We start from the raw sequence: 24316 nt of genomic DNA on the forward strand, positions 1-24316 counted from the left end.
AGGTGCAACCCGTCCGGCCTGCATTGAGCCTATCTCCCCAAGAATAGGTCCCAATATCCCAGGAATGTAAAGCCCTCCCTCCTGCACTATCTCTCCAGCCACGCATTCATGTGCTCTATCCTTCTATTTCTATACTCACTAGCTCGTGGCACCATGTGTAATCTGGAGATTACTACCTTTATGGTCATGCTTTTAAATTTCTTTCCTAGCTCCCTAAAATCTGTCTGCAGGACTTCATCCCTCTTTCTACCTATGTCATGCACCGCGACCTCTAGCTGTTCACCCTTCCCCCCCCTCAGAATGTTCTACAGCCACTCAGTGACATCTTTGACCGTGGCTCAAGGGAGGCAACATAACATACTGGAATCATATCTGTGGATGCAGAAATCCCTGTCTGTTCACCTAACTATTGAATCTCCTATCACTATTGCATTCACGATCTTCCTCCCCTAACTATCGAATCTTCTATCACTATTGCCATGGTGCCATGGACTTGGCTCTGGATGTACTCCCCAGAGGAACCATTGCCCTCACCAGGACTGGTTGGAGAGCGAGATGCACTCTAGGAGACTCCTGCACTACCTGCCTGGTCCTCCTTGTCTGTCTGACAGTCACCGGTTCCCTCTCTGCCTGTACACTCTTATGCTGCAGGGTGACCACCGCCTGAAACGTGCTATCCACATAGCTCTCAGTCTCACGGATGCCCCGCAGTGATGCCAGCTGCTGCTCAAGCTCCGAAACCTGGAGTTTGAGCTCCTCTAGCTGACGACACTTCTTGCGCATGTGGTTGTAGGTTTTAAGAAGTGACTTAAAGGAGGAAAGATGCTTAGAGCCTTGGCAGCTGAAGACATGGCCACCAATGGTGGAGTGATTAAAATCGTGATACTTGGTGTCACCTCATAACTATGCACAGGTTTACTTCATCTTCTCTTCTACTTTTTCCAACCCAGATTGGGTGTCCTGCACTGTGGACGTGAGGCCTTTATCCACATTCCTCCTTTATATGATCACTATCTTAAAACAGTGACAGCACTCGTGTTCCATTGTCGCCCTTTGCTGCTGCTGTCTACGTGTATGTCGTTGGGTTGGTACAGGAGCCGGTTTTCATCCATTGTCCCACTGCCAAACACCCGCACCGTTGTCCATCTTTCTCCTTCAGCAACATGGCGGCGCTGAAGGCTCAGTCCTGCGCCGGAGCCGGACTCGCGCGCTGCTGGCTCTCTGTAATGCGCTCCTCCCCGCCGCAGGGGGCACTGCGACCGGAGGCGCGAACTCGGCGGGTGAAGCGCTGCGCATGCGCCCGGCAGCGAGCTTCCCTGTCGATGTGATAACAGCCGGTTAAATATTAACGGACTGAGGGCGCGGCGGCGGCGGAGTGTCGTGGATCGAGAACTCCGGTCGTTGTCGCTGATGGGGTGGTGTGGTAGGAAGCCTGAGGTAGGCCCCATGTTGTGGGATTCGCAGGGTTGGGTTTAACTTGGGGTTTAAGTATTTAAAACTCCGTATTTGGATCTGTTAGGGCTAGGGGGAGTTTGGACATGGCGGGCGGGGACTGAGGGTGGAAAGTTGCCGAGAAGCTTTAAATTCCACAAATGGAGGTTGTTCAGCAGGGGAGCTCCCAAGGGAACTGTCATCGTCGGAGCCAGGGATCGCAAGGATGTGCGCATCACCCGCACCGTGATAGGAGCTGACGAATGTTGGATGGGCTACCGCCTAATCCGATGTGTCATTGACATCCATGTAGCCCCAAAGCGGAGGAGGCAGCAAAAGCAGTGCCGCAAAAAAGTCAGTGTCGGGACACTAACAGTTTTCCAACAGTGGATAGTCAAGGGGCTATGCGGGGAGGAACTTAACACAATCACTAAGGAGGTGGTGCTCAGTAAGATAATGGGACTAAAGGCATATAAATCCCCTGGACCTGATGACTTGCATCCTAGGGTCTTAAGAGAAGTAGCAGCAGGGATTGTGGATGCATTGGTTGTAATTTACCAAAATTCCCTGGATTCTGGAGAGGTCCCAGCAGATTTGAACACTGCAAATGTAACGCCCCTATTTTAAATAAAGAGGCTGACAAAAAGCAGAAAACTATAGACTGGTTAGCCTAACATCTGTGGTTGGGAAAATGTTGGCGTCCATTATTAAAGAAGCTGTAACAGGACATTTGGAAAAGCAAAATTTGGTCAGGCATAGTCAGGTTGGATCCCGCAGCATGCTACTCGTCACCACCTCAGTAAAACCCCAACACTGCACAAGGTAGGAAAAGCCATAAGGCAGCTTAAGAACAACAAGGCTTCGGGAGCAGATGGAATCGCTGCTGAGGCACTGAAGTATGACGGAGAGGTGCTGTTGACCTCATCGCTCTCATCTGGAGGGAGGAGAGCATGCCAGGAGATCTCAGAGATGCAGTGATCGTGATCATCTTTAAAAACGGGACAAGTCCGACTGGCAACTACAGAGGAATCTCCCTGTTATCAGCCACTGGGAAGGTTGTCGCCTGAGTACTCCAACAGTCTTCTCCCAGAGGCTGAGGAGTTTCTCCCGGAGTCACAGTGCGGATTTCGTCCCATCCGGGGCACAACGGACATGATTTTTGCAACGCGACAGCTGCAGGAACAGCACCAGCATAGCCTTCCTCGAACTTACAAAGGCCTCTGACACTGTCAACCGTGAGGGTCTGTGGAGCAGCGTCCTCCGTTTCGGATACCCCAAAAGTTCGTCACCATCCTCCACCTGCTTCACGATGACATACAGGCCGTGATCCTTGCCAATGGATCCATTACAGACCCAATCCACGTCCGGACCAGGGTCACACAGGGCTGCGTCATCGCCCCAACCCTCTTCTCAATCTTCCTCGCCATGCTCCACCTTGCAGTCGACAAGCTCCCCACTCGAGTGGAACTAAACTACAGAACCAGTGGGAAGCTGTTCAACCTACGCCGCCTCCAGGTCAGGTCCAAGACCACCCCAACCTCTGTCGTCAAGCTACAGTACTGCGTCTGCGCACATACAGAGGCTGAACTCCAGGACATAGTCGACGTATTTACTGAGATGTATGAAAGCATGGGCCTTACACTAAACATCAGTACGACAAAGGTCCTCCACCAGCTTGTCCTTATCGCACAGCACTGTCCCCCAGTCATCAAGATCCATGGCAGGGCCCTGGAAACGTGGACCACTTCCCACATCTCGGTAGCCTCCAACAAAAGCAGGCATTGACAACGAGATCCAACACCGCCTCCAGTGTGCCAGTGCAGCTTTCGGCCGCCTAAGGAAAAGAATATTTGAAGACCAGCCCTCAAAACTGCCACCAAGTTCATGGTCTGCAGGGCTGTAGTAATACCCGCCCTTCTGTATGGCTCAGAAACATGGACCATGTACAGTAGACACCATCAACGATGTCTCCACAAGATCCTGCAAATCCCCTGGGAGGACAGAAGCACCAAGATTAGTGTCCTCAACCAAGCCAACACTCCCAGCATTGAAGCACTGACCACACTTGATCTGCCCCGCTGGGCAGGCCACATTGTTCGCATGCCAGACACGAGACTCCAAAAGCAAGTGCTTTACTCGGGAATTCCTTCACGCAAACGAGTCGAAGGTTTGCAGAGGAAACGTTACAAGGACACCCTCAAAGCCTTCCTGATAAAGTGCAACATCCCCACTGACACCTGGGAGTCCCTGGCCAAAGACCACCTTAAGTTGAGGAAGCGCATCCGGGAGGGCACTGAGCACCTCGAGTCTCATCGCCGAGAGCGTGTAGAAATCAAGCGCAGGCAGCGGAAAGAGCGTGCGGCAAACCAGACTCCCCACCCACCCTTTCCCTCAACGGCTATCTGTCCCACCTGTGACCGGGACTGTGGCTCTTGTATTGGACTGTACAGCCACCGAAGAACTCATAAGAGTGGAAGCAAGTCTTCCTCGATTCCGAGGGACTGCCTGTGCTGATGATGATGAAATGTTAACGGCAACAGTAGCAGGCAGTCAATAATCAGCAGTGGACAAACAGTGAGTAAAACCAAAGGGATGGGGAGCAGCAACAGCAGCCAGCTGGCGTGTGCCACCTGTGGTTTTTATGGTTATAATTGAACAGGCCTTCTGTACACCGCGTGTTCCCATGGCAGCCAGTACAGGGAGGTGACACTGCTGGAGCAGGCCGCTCAAATCTACGAGTTTCTGTACAGATTGTTTTTCAATGCTCTCGCTGCTGTGCACAAATTAGCTGCCGCGTTTCCCACATTACAACAGTGACTACACTCCAAAAGTACTCCATTGGCTGTAAAGCGCTTTGAGACGTCCAATGGTTGTGAAAGGTGCTATATAAAAGTCTTTATTTTTCTTCGAGTCTCAATGCAAAGAGCGTGAAGAGATCAAGCGCAGGCAGCAGAAGGAGCGCGCGACAAACCAGTCCCACCAATCCCTTCCCTCGACGAATATCTGTCCCACCTGTAACAGGGTCTGTGGCTCTCTTATCGGACTGTTCAGCCATCAAAGAACTCACTTTGGGAGTGGAAGCAAGTGTACCTTGATTCCGAGCGCCTGCCTATGATGATGATGACTGCAGTTCGACAACAGAAGTTGAGACGGTCTTGGATCTGGCCTTGAGGTGACGTAGGTTGAACAGGTTCCCGTTGGTTCTATAGTTCAGTTCCACTCCAGCGGGGAGCTTGTTGTGAATGAGATGGAGCATTGCAGCAAGGAAGATCGAGAAGAGCGTTGGCGAGATGACGCAGCCCTGCTTGACCCCGGTCCAGACGTAGATTGGGTCTGTGGTGGATCCGTTGGTCAGGATCACGGCTTGCATGTTGTCATGGAGCAGAAGGAGGATGTACACTCGCATCGAGCCAGAGAGTGAGACGGAGGGACCAGCTATTCTTCACAGGAGAATTCACATAATAACAGTACTCGCCATAGCTCAAATTCACATTCTTCTAATGCTGGTAATAATCCAAGTAAAGCATCAGATGCACCTTATGAACCTGCTGGTGACTGGTCAGAGCACATCAGCTCTTCAGGCAAAAAATACTACTACAACTGCAGGACAGAAGTTTCTCAGTGGGAGAAACCCAAAGAGTGGATTGAAAGAGAACAGAGGCAAAAAGAAGCAAGTAAAGTTGGGGTTAACGGCTTCCCAAGAGATCGAGATTACAGAAGGGAATCCTTGCAAGCAATTGCTGGCAGTGGGTTTACGTGGAAATCGACCTTCCTGCCACCAAGCCGACTCCGCTTTAAAACTCACTGACGAACTAAAGTGCGATCAGTACCTTATCCGTGTGGGATTAGACAATGTCAGCAGTCTATTCAACAGCCCAATTCTGTCTCACCCTGACATCTTATGCACATGCACTTATAGAAAATAGTCTGTTCCTGATTGTCATTTTATGTGCTTAAAAAAAAAACTGAATTAAGAGGTAAAGGCGAGTAATCGAGAGTAGGAACCGTGGCGATTTTCACTCCACCCCTAGCTCATGGATGCCGAAGTCAGTGGTAATGGCTCTACCGCCAATCAGTTACGCTAGTTAACTCGGTACAGACAGGGGATGGAACCTAGTACCTTCTAGGTCTGTGCAGTTTAGGTCTCCAGGATGGGCATATTTACCCCCTGAAACAGCTTCACACGCAAGTGCTGACTCTCAACACTTTTTCTCATTCTCCCCTCTGCACCTCCTGTGCTTGTCACTGCTCTAATGTTGATGGCAAAACCTCCATAGTAACCATATCGAGCTGCCACTTTCTGTTTTAATTCCCATTTTGTTAGTTACTTTATTTAAATAGTCCCTATGGCTGGGTGAGGTGAAGTAAACCAGGAGTCGGAATGAGAGTAGAATATGGAGTGGTGTTTAGCAGGTTGGTGGAAAACTGCATCTGTACAGAACATTCAAACTGGTAAAATATTAACCAGTGCGAGAAGTGTTTAGCTGGAACCTGGGGTTACACGGTTACACTGTGCTGTGGAATTCATACTGAAAGGAAGCCCATTGTTGGCTGTAGGAATTGAAGGTACATTTGACATTTGTGTTTGTAAAATCATTATAGTTACCTGCGAGACAGGTGTCATCGCTGAGCAGGACAAGTGGAATTGCATAGCGTGACTGATAGAATCATTCAGTGGGACAGGTAGAATTAGTACAGGTCGAATCGTACGGGTAGAATCATTCAGCGGGACAGGTGGCGATGCCGAGTAGTACAGGTGCCTTTAGCCGGTGGGACATGTAACATTGCCCTAAGTAACAGCTGACTTTCTAAAAGTGACATAGTTCTGTAAAATGATGAGCAAACCAGCATTTATCTGAGTGATTTGGCCAAGTGCGGTAGATTTGCGGTGTTACACTGGCTGCATGTAAATCACTTAACATAGTCACTGGAGGCACTGAACCTTATTTTTAAAGAGGGAAATATTGTCATTATAATCCCGTTTTTTGGTGTCCAATTGTGCTGATTTTTCACAAGTAATAGCATGTTTACACCAAGACGGGTGGGTGGGGTAGGGTTGAGAGTTGGTTGGTTGCATGCACAGCTCATTCACTTGGGAATCATTGCCTCAGTTGATCTGGTGGAGTACTCTGGCACCAAATGTTTCAGTACTTGTTTCAGATGCAACACGTTGATGCAAGCCGAGGGCACAGGGGTGAAAAAGATACGTTGGCTAGATTGAGGTTTATTCACATGTCTTTACTTGCAGCGATTAAGACAGTGGTTGGTAGGTATTTTCCAGCCTACCTCTCAATTCCTTCCTCTCCCCAATGTAACCATTTCCCCGTCTTTTATTCTTAGACTGAGAGAGAGTCGTTCCTGATTGACCTTAATTGCATTTCATGATTTCTTAAAGCTATAGCTCCTTTTAACATGATTTAACATAAGAACCTAAGAAATAGGAGCAGGAGTAGTCCATACGTCCCCTCGAACCTGCTCCACCATTTAATACGATCATGGCTGATCCGATCATGGACTCGGGTCCACTTCCCTGCCCGCTCCCCATAACCCCTTATTCCTTTATCGTTTAAGAAACTCTCTATTTCTGTCTTAAATTTATTCAATGTCCCAGCTCCCACAGCTCTCTGAGGCAGCGAATTCCACAGATCCACAACCCTCAAGAAATTTCTCCTCATCTCAGTTTTAAATGGGCGGCCCTCTAGTTCTAGTCTCTCCCATCAGTGGAAACATCCTCTCTGCCCCCTCATAATCATACACGTTTCGATAAGATCACCTCTCATTCATAATTCCAATGAGTAGAGGCCCAACCTATCAACCTTTCATCATAAGTCAACCCCCCTCATCTCCGGAATCAGCCTAGTGAGCCTTCTCTGAACTGCCTCCAAAGCAAGTATATCCTTTCGTAAATATGGAAGCCAAAACTGCACGCAGTATTCCAGGTGTGGCCTCACCAATACCCTGTACAACTGTAGTAAGACTTCCCTGCTTTTATACTCCATCCCCTTTAGTAATAAAGGCCAAGATTCCATTCTTCTTCCAACTTCTTAAGGTTGTATCACTATCTCGGATACACTAGGCTCTCGACATCCTATGGCTTACATATCGTCCCCCTCTCACTGTTGCATCCCCCGCTGTCAGCAAAGGACCAGTGGCTCAAACGATTTCTGTCATAAGTCATGGCACGAGAGAGAGGATCTGCAACTGTAAAAGCATATGTTTGGAGGGACAAAAATCAAAGTGCAACACGGGCATTTTTTTCTTATTGGCCTGCAACCACTTCAGGGAGACATGATCCGTTACTAGCCAGAAGGTTCTCCCTAATAAATAGTACTTCAGTGTCTCTACCACCCAGTCGATCACTAAACACTCCTCGACTATAGCATAGCTATGGTCTCGCTGTGGGATGCTCGGTCTCTTTGATAACCTAGGACAGTACTGCCCATAACCCAACTTCCAACACATTCGTTTGGAATAAAAACAGAAAATGCTGGAAATACTCAGCGGTCAGGCAGCATCTGTGGAGAGAGAAACAGTTAATGGCCTAGAAATCCTGATCGAGCTCTTCCTGCAGGAAATCGACTGGAAAAAATTTTAAAAGATGCACACCTACTTGTTCTTGCTACGTCCGCTCGAACTTCCGATCCTGAGGCCTCCACTCCTTATACATTAGAGTGTGTGCACGTTGGGACATCTGTATGCTGGAGCTGGAGTCACATGGCTCTGGGCAGCCAATCAAGGTACAATATTTTCTCATTCATAATAATGGGAACTCCGTAAGTTGGAGTTCCCATTATTATGAATGAGAATCCCCCCCCCCCCCCACCCCCAAACACACACAACACTAATAAAAAAAAAAATAGAAAAATACACTACATATTTAAGATTCATTTAAATTAAAGTTCTTTAAAAAAGACGGGAAAATATTTTAATTTTATAAAAAATTTTTTAATTATGTCTTTAAAATAAACTTACAGTAGTGGGGAGAGTTTTTAACAAAATATGTTTCCATGTGTTTATTTAATTTAATTTTAATGTTTATGTTTTTAAACACTTGCGCCTGTAAAAGTAGACGATACGCCTGCTTTTTCAGGCGCAAGATTTTTGAGGACATTTGCTTGCCAAGATATGAGTAAATATCGCAAATCTTGCCCTGCAAGTGTCCTCGCTCATGATCTGCGCGAAATTTGTCAAGCCAGAAACGTGACAGATCGGAAAAAACGATTTTCAGTGTATGCGCATTGAGCGCTGAAAACCGGCTTTTCCGATGCCTCCCCAGGTCCATAGAAACTTCGTACGGACCCGGGACTTTGGAATTTCAGGCCCAATGTTTCAGATCGATGACCCTTCGTCAGAACAGGAAAATATTACAGGTTTTTAAGCAAGTGTAGGGGCAGGGGAGGGGAGGAAAGAACAAAAGGGAAGGTCTGTGATAGGGTGGAAGGCAGAAGAGATTGAGACAAAAGGGATTTTGGTGCAAGGCAGAAGGAGATGGTAATGGGACAAGTTAAGAAACAAAAGATGAGTCTAGATAGGGTGTAAATGGCAGAATCATCAATAGCTGCTGTGGGAAAGATTTTTTAAAAAGGGAAAAAAAACATAGTGGCAGAGGTTATGGTCTGAAATTGTTGAACTCGATGTTTAGGTTTTGTGCCTAAACAAAAGATGAGGTGCTATTCCTTGAACTTAGATTTTTGAATGATATGGGAGTCAAGGGTTATGAGCGGGCAGGGAAGTGGAGTTGAGGCCAAGATCAGATCAGCCATGATCTTATTGAATGGCAGAGCAAGTTCAAGGGGCCAAATGGCCTACTCCTACTACTCCTATTTCTTATGTTCTTACACTGTCAATGGAGCTCAATGTAAGAGGCCAAGGATGGAGAGATCAGAGTGGAACGGAGAATTAAAGTGACAGGCGACCGGAAGCTCAGGCTCACACTTACGGACTGAATGGAGGTGTTCTGCAAAGCGGTCACCCAATCTGCGTTTGGTCTCCCCAATGTAGGAGAGACATATCGTGAGAAGTCAATACAGTATACTATTGACAGAAATTTACAGCACGGAAAGAGGCCATTTCGGCCTATCATGTCCGTGACGGCCGGCAAAAAGCTGTCCAGCCTAATCCCACTTTCCACTTAGGGATCACAGTCTCGGGATAAGGGGTAAGCCATTTCGGACCAAGATGAGGAGAAACTTCTTCACTCAAAGAATTGTGAACCTGTGGAATTCTCTACCACAGAAAGTTGTTGAGGCCAATTCGTTAGATATATTCAAAAGGGAGTTAGATGTGGCCCTTACGGCTAAAGAGATCAAGGAGTATGGAGAGAAAGCAGGAATGGGGTACTGAAGTTGCATGATCATATTGAATGGTGGTGCAAGCTCAATGGGCTGAATCGCTTACTCCTGCACCTATTTTCTATGTTGATATGTTTCTATACAGTTCAAGCATAACCTCCCTGCTCTTGTATTCTATGCCTCGGCAAATAAAGGCAAGTGTTATATATGCCTTCTTAACCACCTTATCTACCTGTCCTGCTACCTTCAGTGATCTGTGGACCTGCACTTCAAGGTCCTTTTTGTTCTTCTACACTTCTCAGTGTCCTATCATTTATAGTGTATTCACTTGCCTTGTTAGCCCTCCACAAATGCATTACCTCTCAGTTCTCTGGATAGAATTCCAGTTGCCGCTGTTCTGCCCAGCTGACCAGTTCATTGATATCTTCCTGCAGTCTACAGCCTTCTCATTCATTACCAGCCACATGACCAATTTTTGTGTCATCTGCAAACATTTTAATCATACCCCCTACAATCCAGTCTAAATCCTTGATATGTACCACAAAAAGCAAGGGATCTATTACTGAGCCTTGCGGAACTCCACTGGAAACAGCCTTAGTCACAAAAACACCCATCAACTATTACCCTTTGCTTCCTGCCTCTGAGCCAATTTTGGATTCAACTTGCCACTTTGCCTTGGACTCCATGAGCTTTCACTTTCGTGATCAGTCTGCCATGTGGGACCTTATCAAAAGCTTTGCTAAAATCCATATTGACTACATCAAACGCACGATCCTCATCGACCCTCAAAAAAAATTAAATCAAGTTAGTCAGACATGATCTTTCCTTAACAAATCCATGCTGACTCCTTGATTAATCCGTGTCTTTCTAAATTGAAAGAAGTTTAAGTAAATCTCTTTCACCTGGAAGGAGCGTTTGAGGGAAGGGAGGAGGTAAAAGGACAGGTGTTGCATCTCCTGCACTTGCACGGGAAAGTGTCGTGGGAAGGGGTGCTGGGGGTGATTGAGGAGTGGACCAGGGTGTTGCGGAGGGAGTGGTCCCCTCGGAATGGTGAAAGGGAAGGGGAATATATGTTTGGTGGTGGTATCATGCTGGAGGTGGCGGAAATGGCAGAGGATGATCTGTTGGGCGTAGAGGCTGGTGGGGATGAAAGGTGAGGACAAGGGGAACTCTCTCGTGGTTCTGGGAGGGAGGGGAAAGGGTGAGAGCAGAAGTGCAGAAAATAGAATGGACACAGTCGAGGGCCATGTTAACCATGGTAGAGGGGAATCCTCAATTGAGGAAAATGGAAGACATCTGAAGCACTAATATGGAAGGTGGCGTCAGAACAGATGTGTCAGAGAAACTGGGAGAATGGAATGGAGTCCTTACAGGAAGTGGGATAGGAGGGTTTATAGTGAATGGTTGTCAATAGCCTATCTCCAGAAATGGAGACCGAGAAGTCGGGGAAGGGAAGAGTCAAAGATGGACCATGTGAAGGTGAGATAAGGGTGGAAATTGGAAGAAAAGTGAATTTCATTTTCTAGTTGAGGGCGAGAGCGTGAAATGGCAGATAGTCATCAATGTACCGGAAAAAGAGGTGTGGGAGGAGACCTGAATAGGACTGGAACAAAGAATGTTCCACATATCCCTCAAAGGCAGGCATAGCTAGGATCCATGTGGGTTCCCTTAGCAACACCTTTAATTTGGAAGGTGAGAGTGGAGTCAAAGGTTAGGTTGTTCAATGTGAGAACCAGTTCAGCCAGGCGGAGGAGGATGGTGGTGGATGGGAACTGGTTGGGCCTCTGTTCAAGGAAGAAATGGAGCGCCCTTAGGCCACCCTGATGGGGGATGGAAATGTAGAGGGATTTGACGTCCATGATGAAAAGGACTAACTGACTTTGTACAATAGTGTAAAACGGCAGCCCAAATGGCATCACTCGATACTGGTATAGACCTCCAAGTGTTACAAAGGCTAATTTTTCTTTGGCAGAGTCAATTAACGGTATCTGCCGATACCTTTTGGTAAGGTCCAGCGTGGACAAGAAGCTGGCATTTCCTAGACGTTCACTTTGTTCCTCCACTCTTTGCATGGGGTAAGCATCAAACTTGGATGTGGGCTTAATTCTCTAAAAGCATTACGGAATCTCCATGATCACTATGGTGCCATAACCATAGGGTTTGACCATTCACTGTGAGACTCTTGTATTACCCCTAGCTCTAGCATTGTCCTGACCTCTTGGAAGACCTCCTGCCTCTTCGGCTTGGGGATCCAGTACAGTTTCACCGAGACCGTTATCCCCAGAGGCGTTACAATATCATATTTAATAACATGCGTTTTCCCGGAACGAGAGGTACAAACATCCTTTCTTTTGACTAATTCTTGCAGTTTTAGTTGCTGCTGTGCTGTTCGTTCCACAGCCAGGTGAACTGCCCCGATTTCTCTGGTCTTAGTTCCCAAATGAGGCCCCGACTTGGACACAAGCATCTCTGGATCTCTCCATGGTTTTAGCAGATTAATATGATAGATAAGCTTTTTTCGTCATCTTCCACCTGTGCAACAAATCATTCTCAATTGTATAGCAAGACCCTGTCCTTTTTTATTTAACTTCTACCGAATTTCCATTAACTGATACCACTTCAGTATTCACATTCTGAAAGGCCGGGTCATTAGCCTGTTCCCATTTGAAATCTGTCACACTCATGGTAAATTCCTCTAAGGAGTCTTCCCTTCTCCCAAGATGGTCCTTTCGGGAACCTTCTCCTTCTGCGTCTGACAGAGGTTCTCTACTAGTAGAAAGGCTCTTGAGTTGGTCTCCTAATAGGAGGGACCTGGTCTCTAGCTCTTCGAGCCTATTCCATCTCTGTTCTTCTTTAGATTTCAGTTTCCTCCCAACGCCCTGAAATAGGTCAGGGTCCACAAACTGAACTTTCTGAGCAAATACCTCATTAGTCTCAGTGTCCAGGTGTCTGACAGGTGCATATGCTGGACCTCGTTTTTAAACAAGTGTTTCAAATTCCAAAGATCCCTTCCCAGGATCACTGGATGAGGGAAGCCTGAAACTACCCCTGCGGCAATCTCCTGACTTTTTCCATCATACTCGAAAGCCACAGTAGTAGTGGGGTAATATTGCACATCCCCATGCACACACCGTATCCCTATTTTGAACCCATGAAGTAACTGGGAATGTCAGACCAGATTGGCAGCTACCAATGTCTTGCCACTACTGAAATCAGTCAGGGCAATGATTGTTCTTTAAACTTTATGGGCTATATATTTAAAAAAAACAGCAGATGGCCTCCGCATTGCTCATGGTTTGCACTAGGCCAATCAGAGGCTGGGTTCTAGTTTTCCACACTACAGACCGTAGGTTCCCCAATGTTAGGACATTGTCTTGCAATATGCCCAAACCCATCTCGGCAATAACATCTTAACAATCTATTTGTCATCAATGATAAAATGTCCCTTCACAGCGTCTTGCTGCATTTCAGCACCCCAATTCCCAATACTCTTTTATCGAAATCTCCATGTTTTTTTGGGCTAAGCGTGTGCCATAGGGTCCTGGAGGGGACGTCTCTGCGATCACAAACCAGTTCTTACACCTTACGATGTCTCTCTAAAACAGCTGCCAACTCCTGGGTGTCTGCCAGCTCTCCTTGTTCGATCCATCTCCAGACATTTAGGAGTGGAACTCAGATGTACCAGCCCATACCAACCAGCTCCACAATTTGCGCCGTGTGATTTGTCTCTGGCTGCAACCATCGCCAGGCCAGGTGTATCGGGTTGTATATCTGTGACCTCTGCAGTTTCCCCACCTCATAGGCCCAGGTTTGAAACTGTCACGCTCTGACATGGGGTTACTCCAGTACAGACCAGGGCTTCCTCCTTCAGCATCTGGCAATCAGCTGCATCCATGGTTCGATTTGTTTCTTGCTGGAGTTCCAAAATCTTGTTTGTCTGCTCCTGATGTGCCAATGTGGCCTGCATGAATGCTACCAGCATTTCCTCCATGATGGTAGGTCTTCTAAACTCTCTCTTCTGATGCCACGTTCAACAAGTTGAACCAGGCCCAGGCCCTAGTGGTCAATTAGACACACAGACTAGATCTTAAAACAAATTAGATTTATTCACCCATGTTGTGTCTTTTCTTGCAGCAATGAACAAGGCAGTGTTCAATATTACTTTCCAGCCGACCTCTCAGTTCCTTTCTCCAACTGAACCATTTCTCTGCCTTTTATTTTTATGGCTGAGAGTCATTCCTGATTAAAGGCAATTAAGATCAGTGATTTCTTGTATAGGAAGTACGTCCGAAATCCGGAGTTCTAAAAACCGTAATTGTCCGAAAACCGGACATTGTGCAGATTGCAAGAGTCGTTGTCCAGAATCCAGAAATATTTCCCAAAAATCAGACTTTTAAGCTGTACATACCTTTTTCCCAAGCAAGAATCCAAAAAAATACGCAGCCCAGCCTAGCCCGGCCTCGAGGTTGTCAGATTTAGGCCGTTGGATGTAATGTTCTAAAATCCGGAAATTCACAAAAATAGTCCATGAGGTTTCCGGATTCAGGCTGTCGAATTTTTGGCTCCAAAATCCGTAAATACACGAAAGTCGGCCCAAGAGTTTACGGATTCGGGACGTTGGATTTATTTTCCGAAATCCAGAAAAACCTGAAAACCAGAATGGCCTTGATCCCAAGGTTTCCAGTTTCTGGAATTTATACCTGCATAACTTCTTAAAGTGGTATCGCTATCTTGGATACAAAGCTTTCAACATCCTATGGTCATCATAGGCGGTCCCTCGAACGAGGATGACTTGCTTCCACGTGAGCTCACAGATGTTTCAATGAAGGATCCGCTATTCCAATCCTGAACTCCAATTGAAAGGGTGGAAGATGTCTGTGCGTGTATTTTTTTAACGTGTGGTGACCATTGCACATCAGCCACCACATGGGCTTGACAGAGCTAGGCCTTTATCCAGTGGCAAGGTTTAACCAGGACGACTGGAGTCCTGCTCTGCTGCACGGACATAGTGCGCGTACATATCGCAGTGTGGGCTGGCTCATGCTGCCTCTGGGCCCTCAGCTCTTCTGGGCCCCATACCCTCATTCTTCGCGCCTCCACCACGATCTCTCACCGCTCCTTCGCCATGATATCTCGTTGCTTCTCCGCCACAACATTCGCTGCACCTTCGCCACAATCTCTCACTGCGCCTCCGCATCAAACATTCGCTGAATCTCAGCCATGATTTCTTATCGCTCCTCCGGCTCAATCACTCGCTGCACCTCTGCCATGATCTCTCGCCGCTCATCCATCCCGACCTTCCTGCTCCTCCACTGTACCTGGGCTCCGTCGTCCCTGCTCACATGCCAAACGGTAACCTGGGTTTTGATGACGTCACCCAGTCGCCCACCTCGAAATGTGGCTTACATATTGTCACTCTTATAAATGATTCACTCAAGTGTATGAATTTGAAATTTTATTTGTATTTTAAAGGGTTTTTGAAGAAGTAATTGGGTTATCTGAAGTACTAAACGATGGAGAGGAATGACTGCACTATAACAACTGATGGGTCTCCATTTACTCAAAGTTATCAGAAAGTGACAGCAACAGAGGAAAGAAATGACTCCTCATCTGAATGGTAAGCATGGGCCTAGGAAACATCGTGGAGATACTTGTAACTATGTACAATAGTGTAAAATGGCAGTCTGTTTTACATCACTATTATAACATTAATATAATATATTTACAATGGATGTTAGATAATATTAACTCCTCAAAATAAGAAATGTTTTGTAATCCCTAATAAACTATGTTTTTATCATTAACTTTTTATGTTCTTATCAACTACAAGAGCTAATCCGTTTTACTCATCTCTCTAAAAGTTCCTTTCTGACCTTTTCCAATTTGAACAATCCAAGCCAATTAAAGCAGTGGCCAAACATATTTTGGGGATTTGAATAACTGTCAGCTACGTTCAAAAGGATCTGCCAGTCAAACACACAACTGAACAAATATATTTGAATTGTTTGCTTAAGCTTTCTGTTGAGTGATGAAACTGACCGGTAATCCTCCAGATATTGCATCGAGCCAGGCTGGGATTTGAATTTTAAATGCAGCCATGTTTTAACTCCTTATCTACTGTGTCTAAATTAAAACAGCCATTACCAAGGTAAAATTAGATGAAAATGCTTTGTTTATGTCACATCCAAGTTTGACAGGAAAATTATGTTTTTATAGCAGCTAAAGTTGCAGAAAGTGCACTGCAGACTTGACAACATCTGTGAACGTTTCTGCCATGGTCCTTCATCAGAACTCGTCCCTATTTTCCCGCTTTAATGCTCTCTCCCCTCTGTACTTCCAATTAAATTACATTTCTGTCTCCTACACTACCCATCTTTCTGACCTGTCTGAAGTGAGTTTGCCACTTGATCACTAACGGGAACAGTTTAACTATGGATATGTTCCTACTGGGAATTGGTTTGAGGCTCTATTTACTCTTTTCACATGGGCTAATTAGAGGTATGGTAGGGGTTTGGGAGAATCATAGGAATTTACAGCACGGAAGGAGGCCATTTCGTCCCATTGTGTCCGTGCCAGCCGACAAAGAGCTATCCCGCCTAATCCCGTTTATCAGCTCTTGGTCCGTAGCCTTGTAGGTTACAGCACTTCAAGTGCACATCCAAGTACTTTTTAAATGTGTTGAGGGTTTATGGCTTACCACCCTTTATGGCAGAGAGTTCCAGACCCCCACCACCCTCTGGGTGAAAAAATGTTTCCTCTAAATCTCGTACCAATTACTTTAAATGCCCCTGACTGTTGACTCCTCTGCTAAGGGAAATAGTTCCTTCCTATCCACCCTATCTAGGCCCCTCATAATTTTATACACCTCAGTAAGGTCTCCCCTCAAACTCCTCTGTTCCAAAGAAAACAAACCCAGCCGATCCAATCTTTCCTCGCAGCTAAAATTATCCAGTCCAGGCAACTTCCTCGTAAATCTTCTCTGTACCCTCTCTAGTGCAATTACATCTTTCCTGTAATGTGGTGACCAGAACTGCCGCAGTACTCCAGCTGTGGCCTAACTCGTGTTTTATACAGTTCAAGCATAACCTCCCTGCTCTTTTATTCTATGCCTTGACTACTATTCTGTATGCCTTCTTAACCACCATATCTACCTGTTTTACTACTTTCAGGGATCTGTAGTCATGCATTCCAAGGTCCCTTTGTTCCTCTACACTTCTTAGTGTCCTACCATTTAATGTGTATTCCCTTGCCTTGTTAGCCCTCCCCAAATGCATTACCTCACATTTCTCTGGATTGAGTTCTATTTGCCACTGTTCTGCCCACCTGACCAGTCCATTGATATCTTCCTGCAATCTATAGCTTTCTTCTTCATTATCAACCACACAGCCAATTTTTGTATCATCTCCAAACTTCTGAATCATATTTTCAAGTCTAAATCATTGATATATGCCACAAAAATCAAGGAACCTCGTACTGAGCCCTGCGGAACCCTTCTAGTCACAAAAACACCCATCAACCCTTTGCTTCCTGCCTCTGAGCCAGTTTTGGATCCAATTTGCCACTTTGCCTTAGATCCCATGGGCATTTACTTTCGATGACCAGTCTGCCATGTGGGATCTTATCAAAAGCCTTGCTAAAATCCATTTACACTATTACTACCTTTGGGATCCTGCTTTTTAATCTCTCTCCTAGCTCCCTAAAATATATCTGAAGGACCTCATCCCTCTTTCTACCTATGGACCACGACCTCTGACTGTTCACCCTCCCCCCTCAGAATGTCCTGCAGCCGCTCAGTGACATCCTTGACCCTGGCACCAGGGAGGCAACATACCATCCTGCAGAGATGCCTGTCTGCTCCCCGAACGATTGAATCCCCTACCACTATTTATCTTCCATTCTTCTTCCTCCCCCGCGCGCCCCCCCCCCCCCCATGCAGCTGAGCCACCTGTGGTGCCATGGGCTTGGCTCTGGCTGCACTCCCCAGAGGAATTATCGACCTCACAGGTACTCAGAACTGAATACTGGTTGGAGAGTGAGATGCATGCTGGGGACTTTTGCACTACCTGGCTGGTCCTCCTCTTCTATCTAGCGGTCACCCATTCCCTCCCTGCCTGCAGGCTCTTTAACTGTGGGGAAACCACCTCCTGAAATGTGCTAGACACAAAGTTCTCAGCCTCGCGGATAAACTGCATTGACTCCAGCTGCCGCTCAAGCTCCGAAACATTGATCTCGAGCCGCTGTAGCTGGCAACACTTCCTGCACACGTGGTCGTCCAGACCACGAGAAGTGTCCAGGACTCCCCACATGGCACAGGATGTGCATTCCACTGGACTGAGCTGCCCTGACATTCCTCTATTTAATAGACTAAGAACTAACTTAACTGAACTTTAAAAAAAAAATAAACTTAAAACTTAAAAAAACACTCACCAGCTACTTACCAATTAGCTCCTTCCCTTTACTCTGACTTCACTCTTTCGAAGTTTGCTGTTCCCACACAGTCCGCCTCTTCCGGTGTCGGGCCTCCTCTGCCGTGCTCCTTTATCGCCGCTCCGCCTTTTCTCTGGTCCCGCTGCCACTCCCATACAGGTCCGCCTTCTCCAGAGGAAACCTTTATCCGTGCAGTCTGGCCTAGATTGAGACCCAGGCCACAGGAATGAAAGCAAGAGCACTAACTCATTAAATGATCCACATTCCCCCATTATGAAAGAGAGGAGAACTTCATCTCCTCATGCAGAAGAGACTGTTAACTAATGTTGAAGCCCATGGAATTGAAGGCAAATTATTGACCTGGTTAGGTAATTGGTTGAGCGGTAGAGAACAGTGTGTAGGGATAATAGGCAGGTATTCTAATTGGCAGGATGTGACTAGTGATGTCCCACAGGGATCTCTGTTGGGGCTGCAACTATTCACAGTATTTACTAATGATTTAGATGATGGCATAGAAAGCCACATATCCAAATTTGCCGATGACACAAAGATAGGCGGCATTGTAGACAGTGTTGATGAAAGCATAACAAAGGGATATTAATAGATTAAGTTAGTGGGCAAAACTGTTGCAAATGGATTTCAGTGTAGACAAACATGAGGTCATGCACTAAGATTTGGGGGTCCAGGTACATAGATCATTAAAATGTCATGAACAGGTACAGAAAATAATCAAAAAGGCTGATGGAATACCAGCCTTTATATCTCGAGGACTGGAATACAAGGTGGTAGAAATTATGGTGGAGCTACACACCTGGAGTACTGTGAGCAGTTCTGGGCACCACAACTTAGGAAAGGTATATTGACCTTCAAGGGAATGCAGCGTAGGTTTACCAGAATGATACCTGGATTCCAAGGGTTACATTACGAGGAGAGATTACACAAATTATTCCTTCAAATTTAGAAGGTTAAGGGGTGATTGATCACATTTTTAAAGATATTAAGCTGAACAAGTAGGATAGATAGAAACTATTTCCGGTGGATGTAGAGTGTAGGACAAGGGGGCATAGACTAAAAATTAGAGTCGGACCATTCAGGAGTGAAATTAGGAAACACTTCTACACACAAAGGGCCCAAGTTTCCACAGGATAAAAAACGGGCGCCCGTTTTTCACGCTTAAAACGGCGCCAGAAAAAAAACACGCTATTCTCGAGCGCTTTGCAGCTCCTTGTCTGTTTGGCGCGGCGCCCAGGGGGGCAGAGCCTACACTCGTGCCGATTTTGTAAGTGGGAGGGGGCGGGTACTATTTAAATTAGTTTTTTTTCCTGCCGGCAACGCTGCGCATGCTCAGTGTGAAAAAAAACATTGGCACTCGGCCATTTTTGTAGTTCTTTGTAGCTGTTTAATTTTTGAACATTTTTTAATAAAAGCACATTGCCATCAGCACTGAGGCTTCTTGCAGCCTTCTCACTGTCTCCTTCCTCTCCCCACCCTCCACGGCAACAAACGGCGGTTTCCTCCCCCTCCCCTCCGCGGCGGCAACAAATCGCTGTCTCCTTCCCCTCCCTCCCCTCCACGGCAACAAACCGCTGTCTCCTTCCCCTCCCTCCCCTCCGCGGCAACAAACTGCTGTCTCCTTCCCCTCCCTCCTCTCCGCGGCGGCAACAAACCGCTGTCTCCTTCCCCTCCTTCCCCTCCGCGGCGGCAACAAATCGCTGACTCCTTCCCCTCCCTCCCCTCCGCGGCGGCAACAAACCGCTGTCTCCTTCCCCTCCCTCCCCTCCGCGGCGGCAAACGGCGGTTTCCTTCCCCACCCCCCGCGGGAACGAACGATGGCTGAAGCACTTTCACACAGGTAGGAAGATGGTTTATTTAATCTTTTCTTTGCTTATAAATGTTTATTCAGGTTGGATTTTTTTGTATAATATTTGTAGAAGTATAAATAAGGATTGATTGTAGAATTTAATGACTTCCCTTCCCCCCCCCCACCTCGTTCTGGACGCCTAATTTGTAACCTGCGCCTGATTTTTTTAATGTGTAGAACAGGTTTTTTCAGTTCTACAAAAATCTTCACTTGCTCCATTCTACTTTAGTTTGGAGTACGTTTTCACTGTGGAAACTTTGAAATCAGGCGTCAGTGGCCGGACACGCCCCCTTTTGAAGAAAAAATTCTGTTCCAAAGTAGAACTGTTCTACCTGACTAGAACTGCAGAAAAAAAAATGTGGAGAATTGCGATTTCTAAGATAGTCCGTTCTCCACCAGTTGCTCCTAAAAATCAGGCGCAAATAATGTGGAAACTTGGGCCCAAAGGGTGGTAGAAGTTTGGAACTCCCTTCCATAAATGGCAATTGATGCTCGATCAATTGTTAATTTTAAACCTGAGATTTATAGATTTTTGTTAACCAATCTTATTAAGGGATAAGGGCTAAAGGCGGGTATATGGAGTTAGGTCGCAGATCAACCATTATCTCATTGAATGGCCGTTCAGGCTTGAGGGGTTGAATGGCCTACTCCTATTCCTATATTCCTCTGGGATAGATTTAGTAAAACGTGGCTGTCAAAAGCATTGCTTCAATCGGACCTCCTTAACCTGTAATTTTCCTTGCATCATGCGGTGTCTTAGGCTTGATTCAATCATTCTAGCCACCAAATGAAGGTTAGGACTTGCGAGTTGGATGAAGGTTGAACAAACGAGTGAAGAGTTAAAATAATACTTTGCATTTGAAACAGCATTTACATGGATTACAATGCAACTACGCCTGTGGACATCGAAGTAATCCAGACTGTTACTGAAGCCATGCAGGAGGCCTGGGGAAACCCCAGCAGTTCATATACTCCAGGTGTGTGGTGAGTAGGGACACAGGTGTGTGACATTTCACAGATAGTGGTTCTGCACTTAAAGTAGTGATCACAGGCACTTACTAGTCATAATGTGTGATTAATGATCAGCTTTAGAAAGAATGGCATCCCACGCCAGCAATCCAATCTAAAGGCTATATTTATGTAACATCTTATCCTATCCCTCAGACACGTCTCAAAATGCGGCACATATAATTCATTAACTTGAAACACAGTGACTATTGCTATGTAGGCAAACGTGGCAACCATTTTGCATATAGCAGAGTGAACTGCTGAGATAAATGACCTTTTAATCTGTTTTGTGCTGGTAGCTGAGGGAGAAGCATTGGTCAGGTTATCCAGAAAAGTCCATGTTCTTCAGTATCTTTACTATCCACTGGACCAGGTATAATGGACTTGACAACTCCTACAGCAATGCAGTACTCCCTCACTGCCTGGATCATGTGCTCAAGTCCTGGCGTGAAGCTCGAACTCACAACCCTCACGGGCAGAAGTGCTGCCAGCTAAGCCAAGCTGACACTTTGCTTATCTAAGAGCCCTCGTCAATAGGAAGAAAATCACCATGCCTAACCAAAAACTCTGCTCATAACATCTAACCTTATTTCTTATTTTTAAAACCACACTAACCCTGTTTCTTATTTTTAGAAAACACACAACAACCACACCCGTGTTTTGAACAGTCTGCTGCTTGTAAGTTATTAAGTTCCATATGTAACCAGGACAGTGACCTATGCAACTCACTTGTAAATGACAATGTCCCTCTTTGGAATGAGTATTATATTCTGTCAGACCACCAGTAATTTCCGTGGGAATTCTCCCGATCGTCCTCTAACATCGGTGAAAACCCCATTTATATTGTTTCTCTGGGTTTCCATCAATCTTCCACCAAAGTTACGGTGCGAGAACAGGGATTCCCCCCACAGAAATTCTACCCCTTAACTATTAATTGCAGGAATGGATCTTTGCGCATGCATGCGTACCTGTGCAAAGCTCTCGCTGAATTTAACTCCTGTCGGAACAGACTTGTGCTCCTTATAGAGTGAATAAAGACAAATGCTGCCTGCTATTTTCCTTGTGTGTCTAATTGTGATTAGGTAGAAAAGCCAAAGCGTTGATAGATTGGTCAAGAGAGAATGTGGCTCAGATGGTTGGAGGTCGACCAGAAGATATCATTTTCACCTCTGGTGGTACTGAGGTAAGAAGGGTCCCATCTAAAGAGAATTAATTTAAGCCCCAGTTTTAATTATTGTCTGTGCTATATACTCGCATGTAAGGCAACCCTCCCCCTCAAATTCCACCCAACCCTCTGTCCCCACCCCCCACATGCCAAAATCCATGGCTGTTGTACAAAGCGAGGGCCAACATCACAAATCTTTAACCTGCATTCAGAACCTGTCCAGATAGATGAGTTGATGGTTTCCCTGAGTGACTGATCATTTGTGCCAAATTACGAATGGTTCTGTGCAGTGAGCTCACAGCCTTTAGGAGCTGGATTGACACTCATTTCACTCGGGGCCCTTTCAGCTGTGGTAGAGAAAGGAGACTTTCAACCAGGAATGTTTATTGGAGCAGTGTAAAGAAGATTTATTAGTATCTCAACTATCATCATCATCATCATCATAGGCAGTCCCTCGAAATGAGGATGACTTGCTTTCACGCCAAAAAAGGATGAGTTCACAGGTGTTTCAATGAAGGACCAAATATTCCAGGTCCTGAACTATATGTTGAAGGGTGGAAGATGCCTGTGCAAGGATTTTTTTAACATGTGGTGGCGTTGCATACCAGGCACCACAGGGGCTCGACAGAGCTAGGTCGTGGTCCAGTGGCAAGGGTTAACCAAGACGACTGGAGACCAGCTCTGCTGCACGGACCTAGTGCCTCAACTATATTGTACCTGACGTAGTAGGCTTGATGGTGACACTGAAGCAAAAAGTAGAAAAAGGTTCCCTTGTTTTATGTGCCGTGTATCATTTCCTGGAGTTTGTCACTGCCAATCTCATACACTGTAGCTGTGCAAAATCCGTGAGTCTCGATTAAAACTCAAAAGGATCCATGTTTTCTAGGCTAATAATCTAGTCTTTCACACGGCAGTCAAGTACTTCTGGGACCATCAGCGCCAGCTGGCACAGAACGGTGCGAGTGTGGAGCTTGGCGGGATTGCTGAGCTGTTACCGCACATCATTATATCAAACATCGAGCACGACTCAGTGCAACTGATGGTAGACAATCTGATCGAGGAGAAGAAAGCAAGTGAGACTTTTTTGATGGCTTTATAACTTGAAATGAAAAACATTTCAGCCTCTTGCTCTGAATCATACAATGTATATATAAACAAGGTTCTACCATTATTAATATGCAAAACATACTTTAACAAAAGCTGGTGGCTGTCTGATATGAGCAGTTCAAGTTTTATTTTCATTGTTTTTGGAGGGCAGGAACAGATCATAAATCTCACAGTCCAAGAACCCTGATGGTGGGCTATCAACATTTGACACCCCCTGAGTAGCGAAACAGGCTCGAGGGGCTGAATGGCCTATGTTTCTAGCTTGCAGTCACCCTGGGACTGACTTCCCCTTCTCAAAGTGTTTCTTTTCTGCTTGGTGTCATGTAACCTGCTCCACCCAGTGCAACAGAAACAATTTATCTTGTGTTACTCGTCAGAGGGGAGTAAGTCTTGGATCAGTGGTAGCATTCCTGCCTCTGAGTCAGAAGGTTATGGGTTTGAGTCACACTTCGGACAGCCCAGGCAAGCAGAGCTGAGAGTTCTGGTCTCACAACTCAGGATTGATATCCAGTGGGACACTTCCCCCCGCCGCCCCCCAATCTCTTCTAGCCAGTGTCCCCTGGTCAGGCTAACATTACGGACACAACCCACGATCTGGTTTTAAAAGGAATAAATGGGCTGTCTCATGTGTCATTAGACATGGAAAGGAAATAGGAATCCCATCAGAGGGAGCTTAAGAATTAGAGGAAAAGTTGGAAGTAACAGAGTTTTTCCTTGAAGGAGTAGCGGGTTTTCCCTAAGAAGTAGCACAGGATCATTGAGGCAGAGTCACTGCACTTTTTAAGAGAAAACATTGGAATTCTCTACCACAGAAAGTAGTTGAGGCCAATTCACTAAATATGTTCAAAAGGGAGTTAGATGAAGTCCTTACTATCGGGGGATCAAGGGGTATGGCGAGAAAGCAGGAAGGGGGTACTGAAGTTGCATGTTCAGCCATGAACTCATTGAATGGCGGTGCAGGCTAGAAGGGCTGAATGGCCTACTCCTGCACCTATTTTCTATGTTTCTATGTAAGAAGAGGGCAGT

At 46.1% G+C, this 24316-nt stretch overlaps 1 protein-coding gene across 2 annotated transcripts in view; it reads left to right on the forward strand.

Moving 5' to 3' along the window:
• The first annotated feature begins 1282 nt into the window (after positions 1-1282).
• Positions 1283-24316, forward strand: part of scly (selenocysteine lyase) — a 36406-nt gene continuing 13372 nt past the window's right edge. Inside the window, exons 1-5 of one of the 2 annotated variants that reach the window (XM_070883297.1) lie at positions 1283-1437; positions 15195-15339; positions 20878-20987; positions 22101-22201; positions 23070-23256. In XM_070883297.1, the coding sequence (XP_070739398.1) occupies positions 15236-15339; positions 20878-20987; positions 22101-22201; positions 23070-23256 (502 nt within the window). In that variant the 5' untranslated portion in view covers positions 1283-1437; positions 15195-15235. The remainder of the gene's footprint in view (positions 1438-15194; positions 15340-20877; positions 20988-22100; positions 22202-23069; positions 23257-24316) is intronic. The other variant, XM_070883296.1, reaches the window with a different exon arrangement.

Source organism: Pristiophorus japonicus, chromosome 6 (genome assembly GCF_044704955.1).
Source record: "Pristiophorus japonicus isolate sPriJap1 chromosome 6, sPriJap1.hap1, whole genome shotgun sequence".
Taxonomy (NCBI): Eukaryota; Metazoa; Chordata; class Chondrichthyes; family Pristiophoridae; genus Pristiophorus; species Pristiophorus japonicus.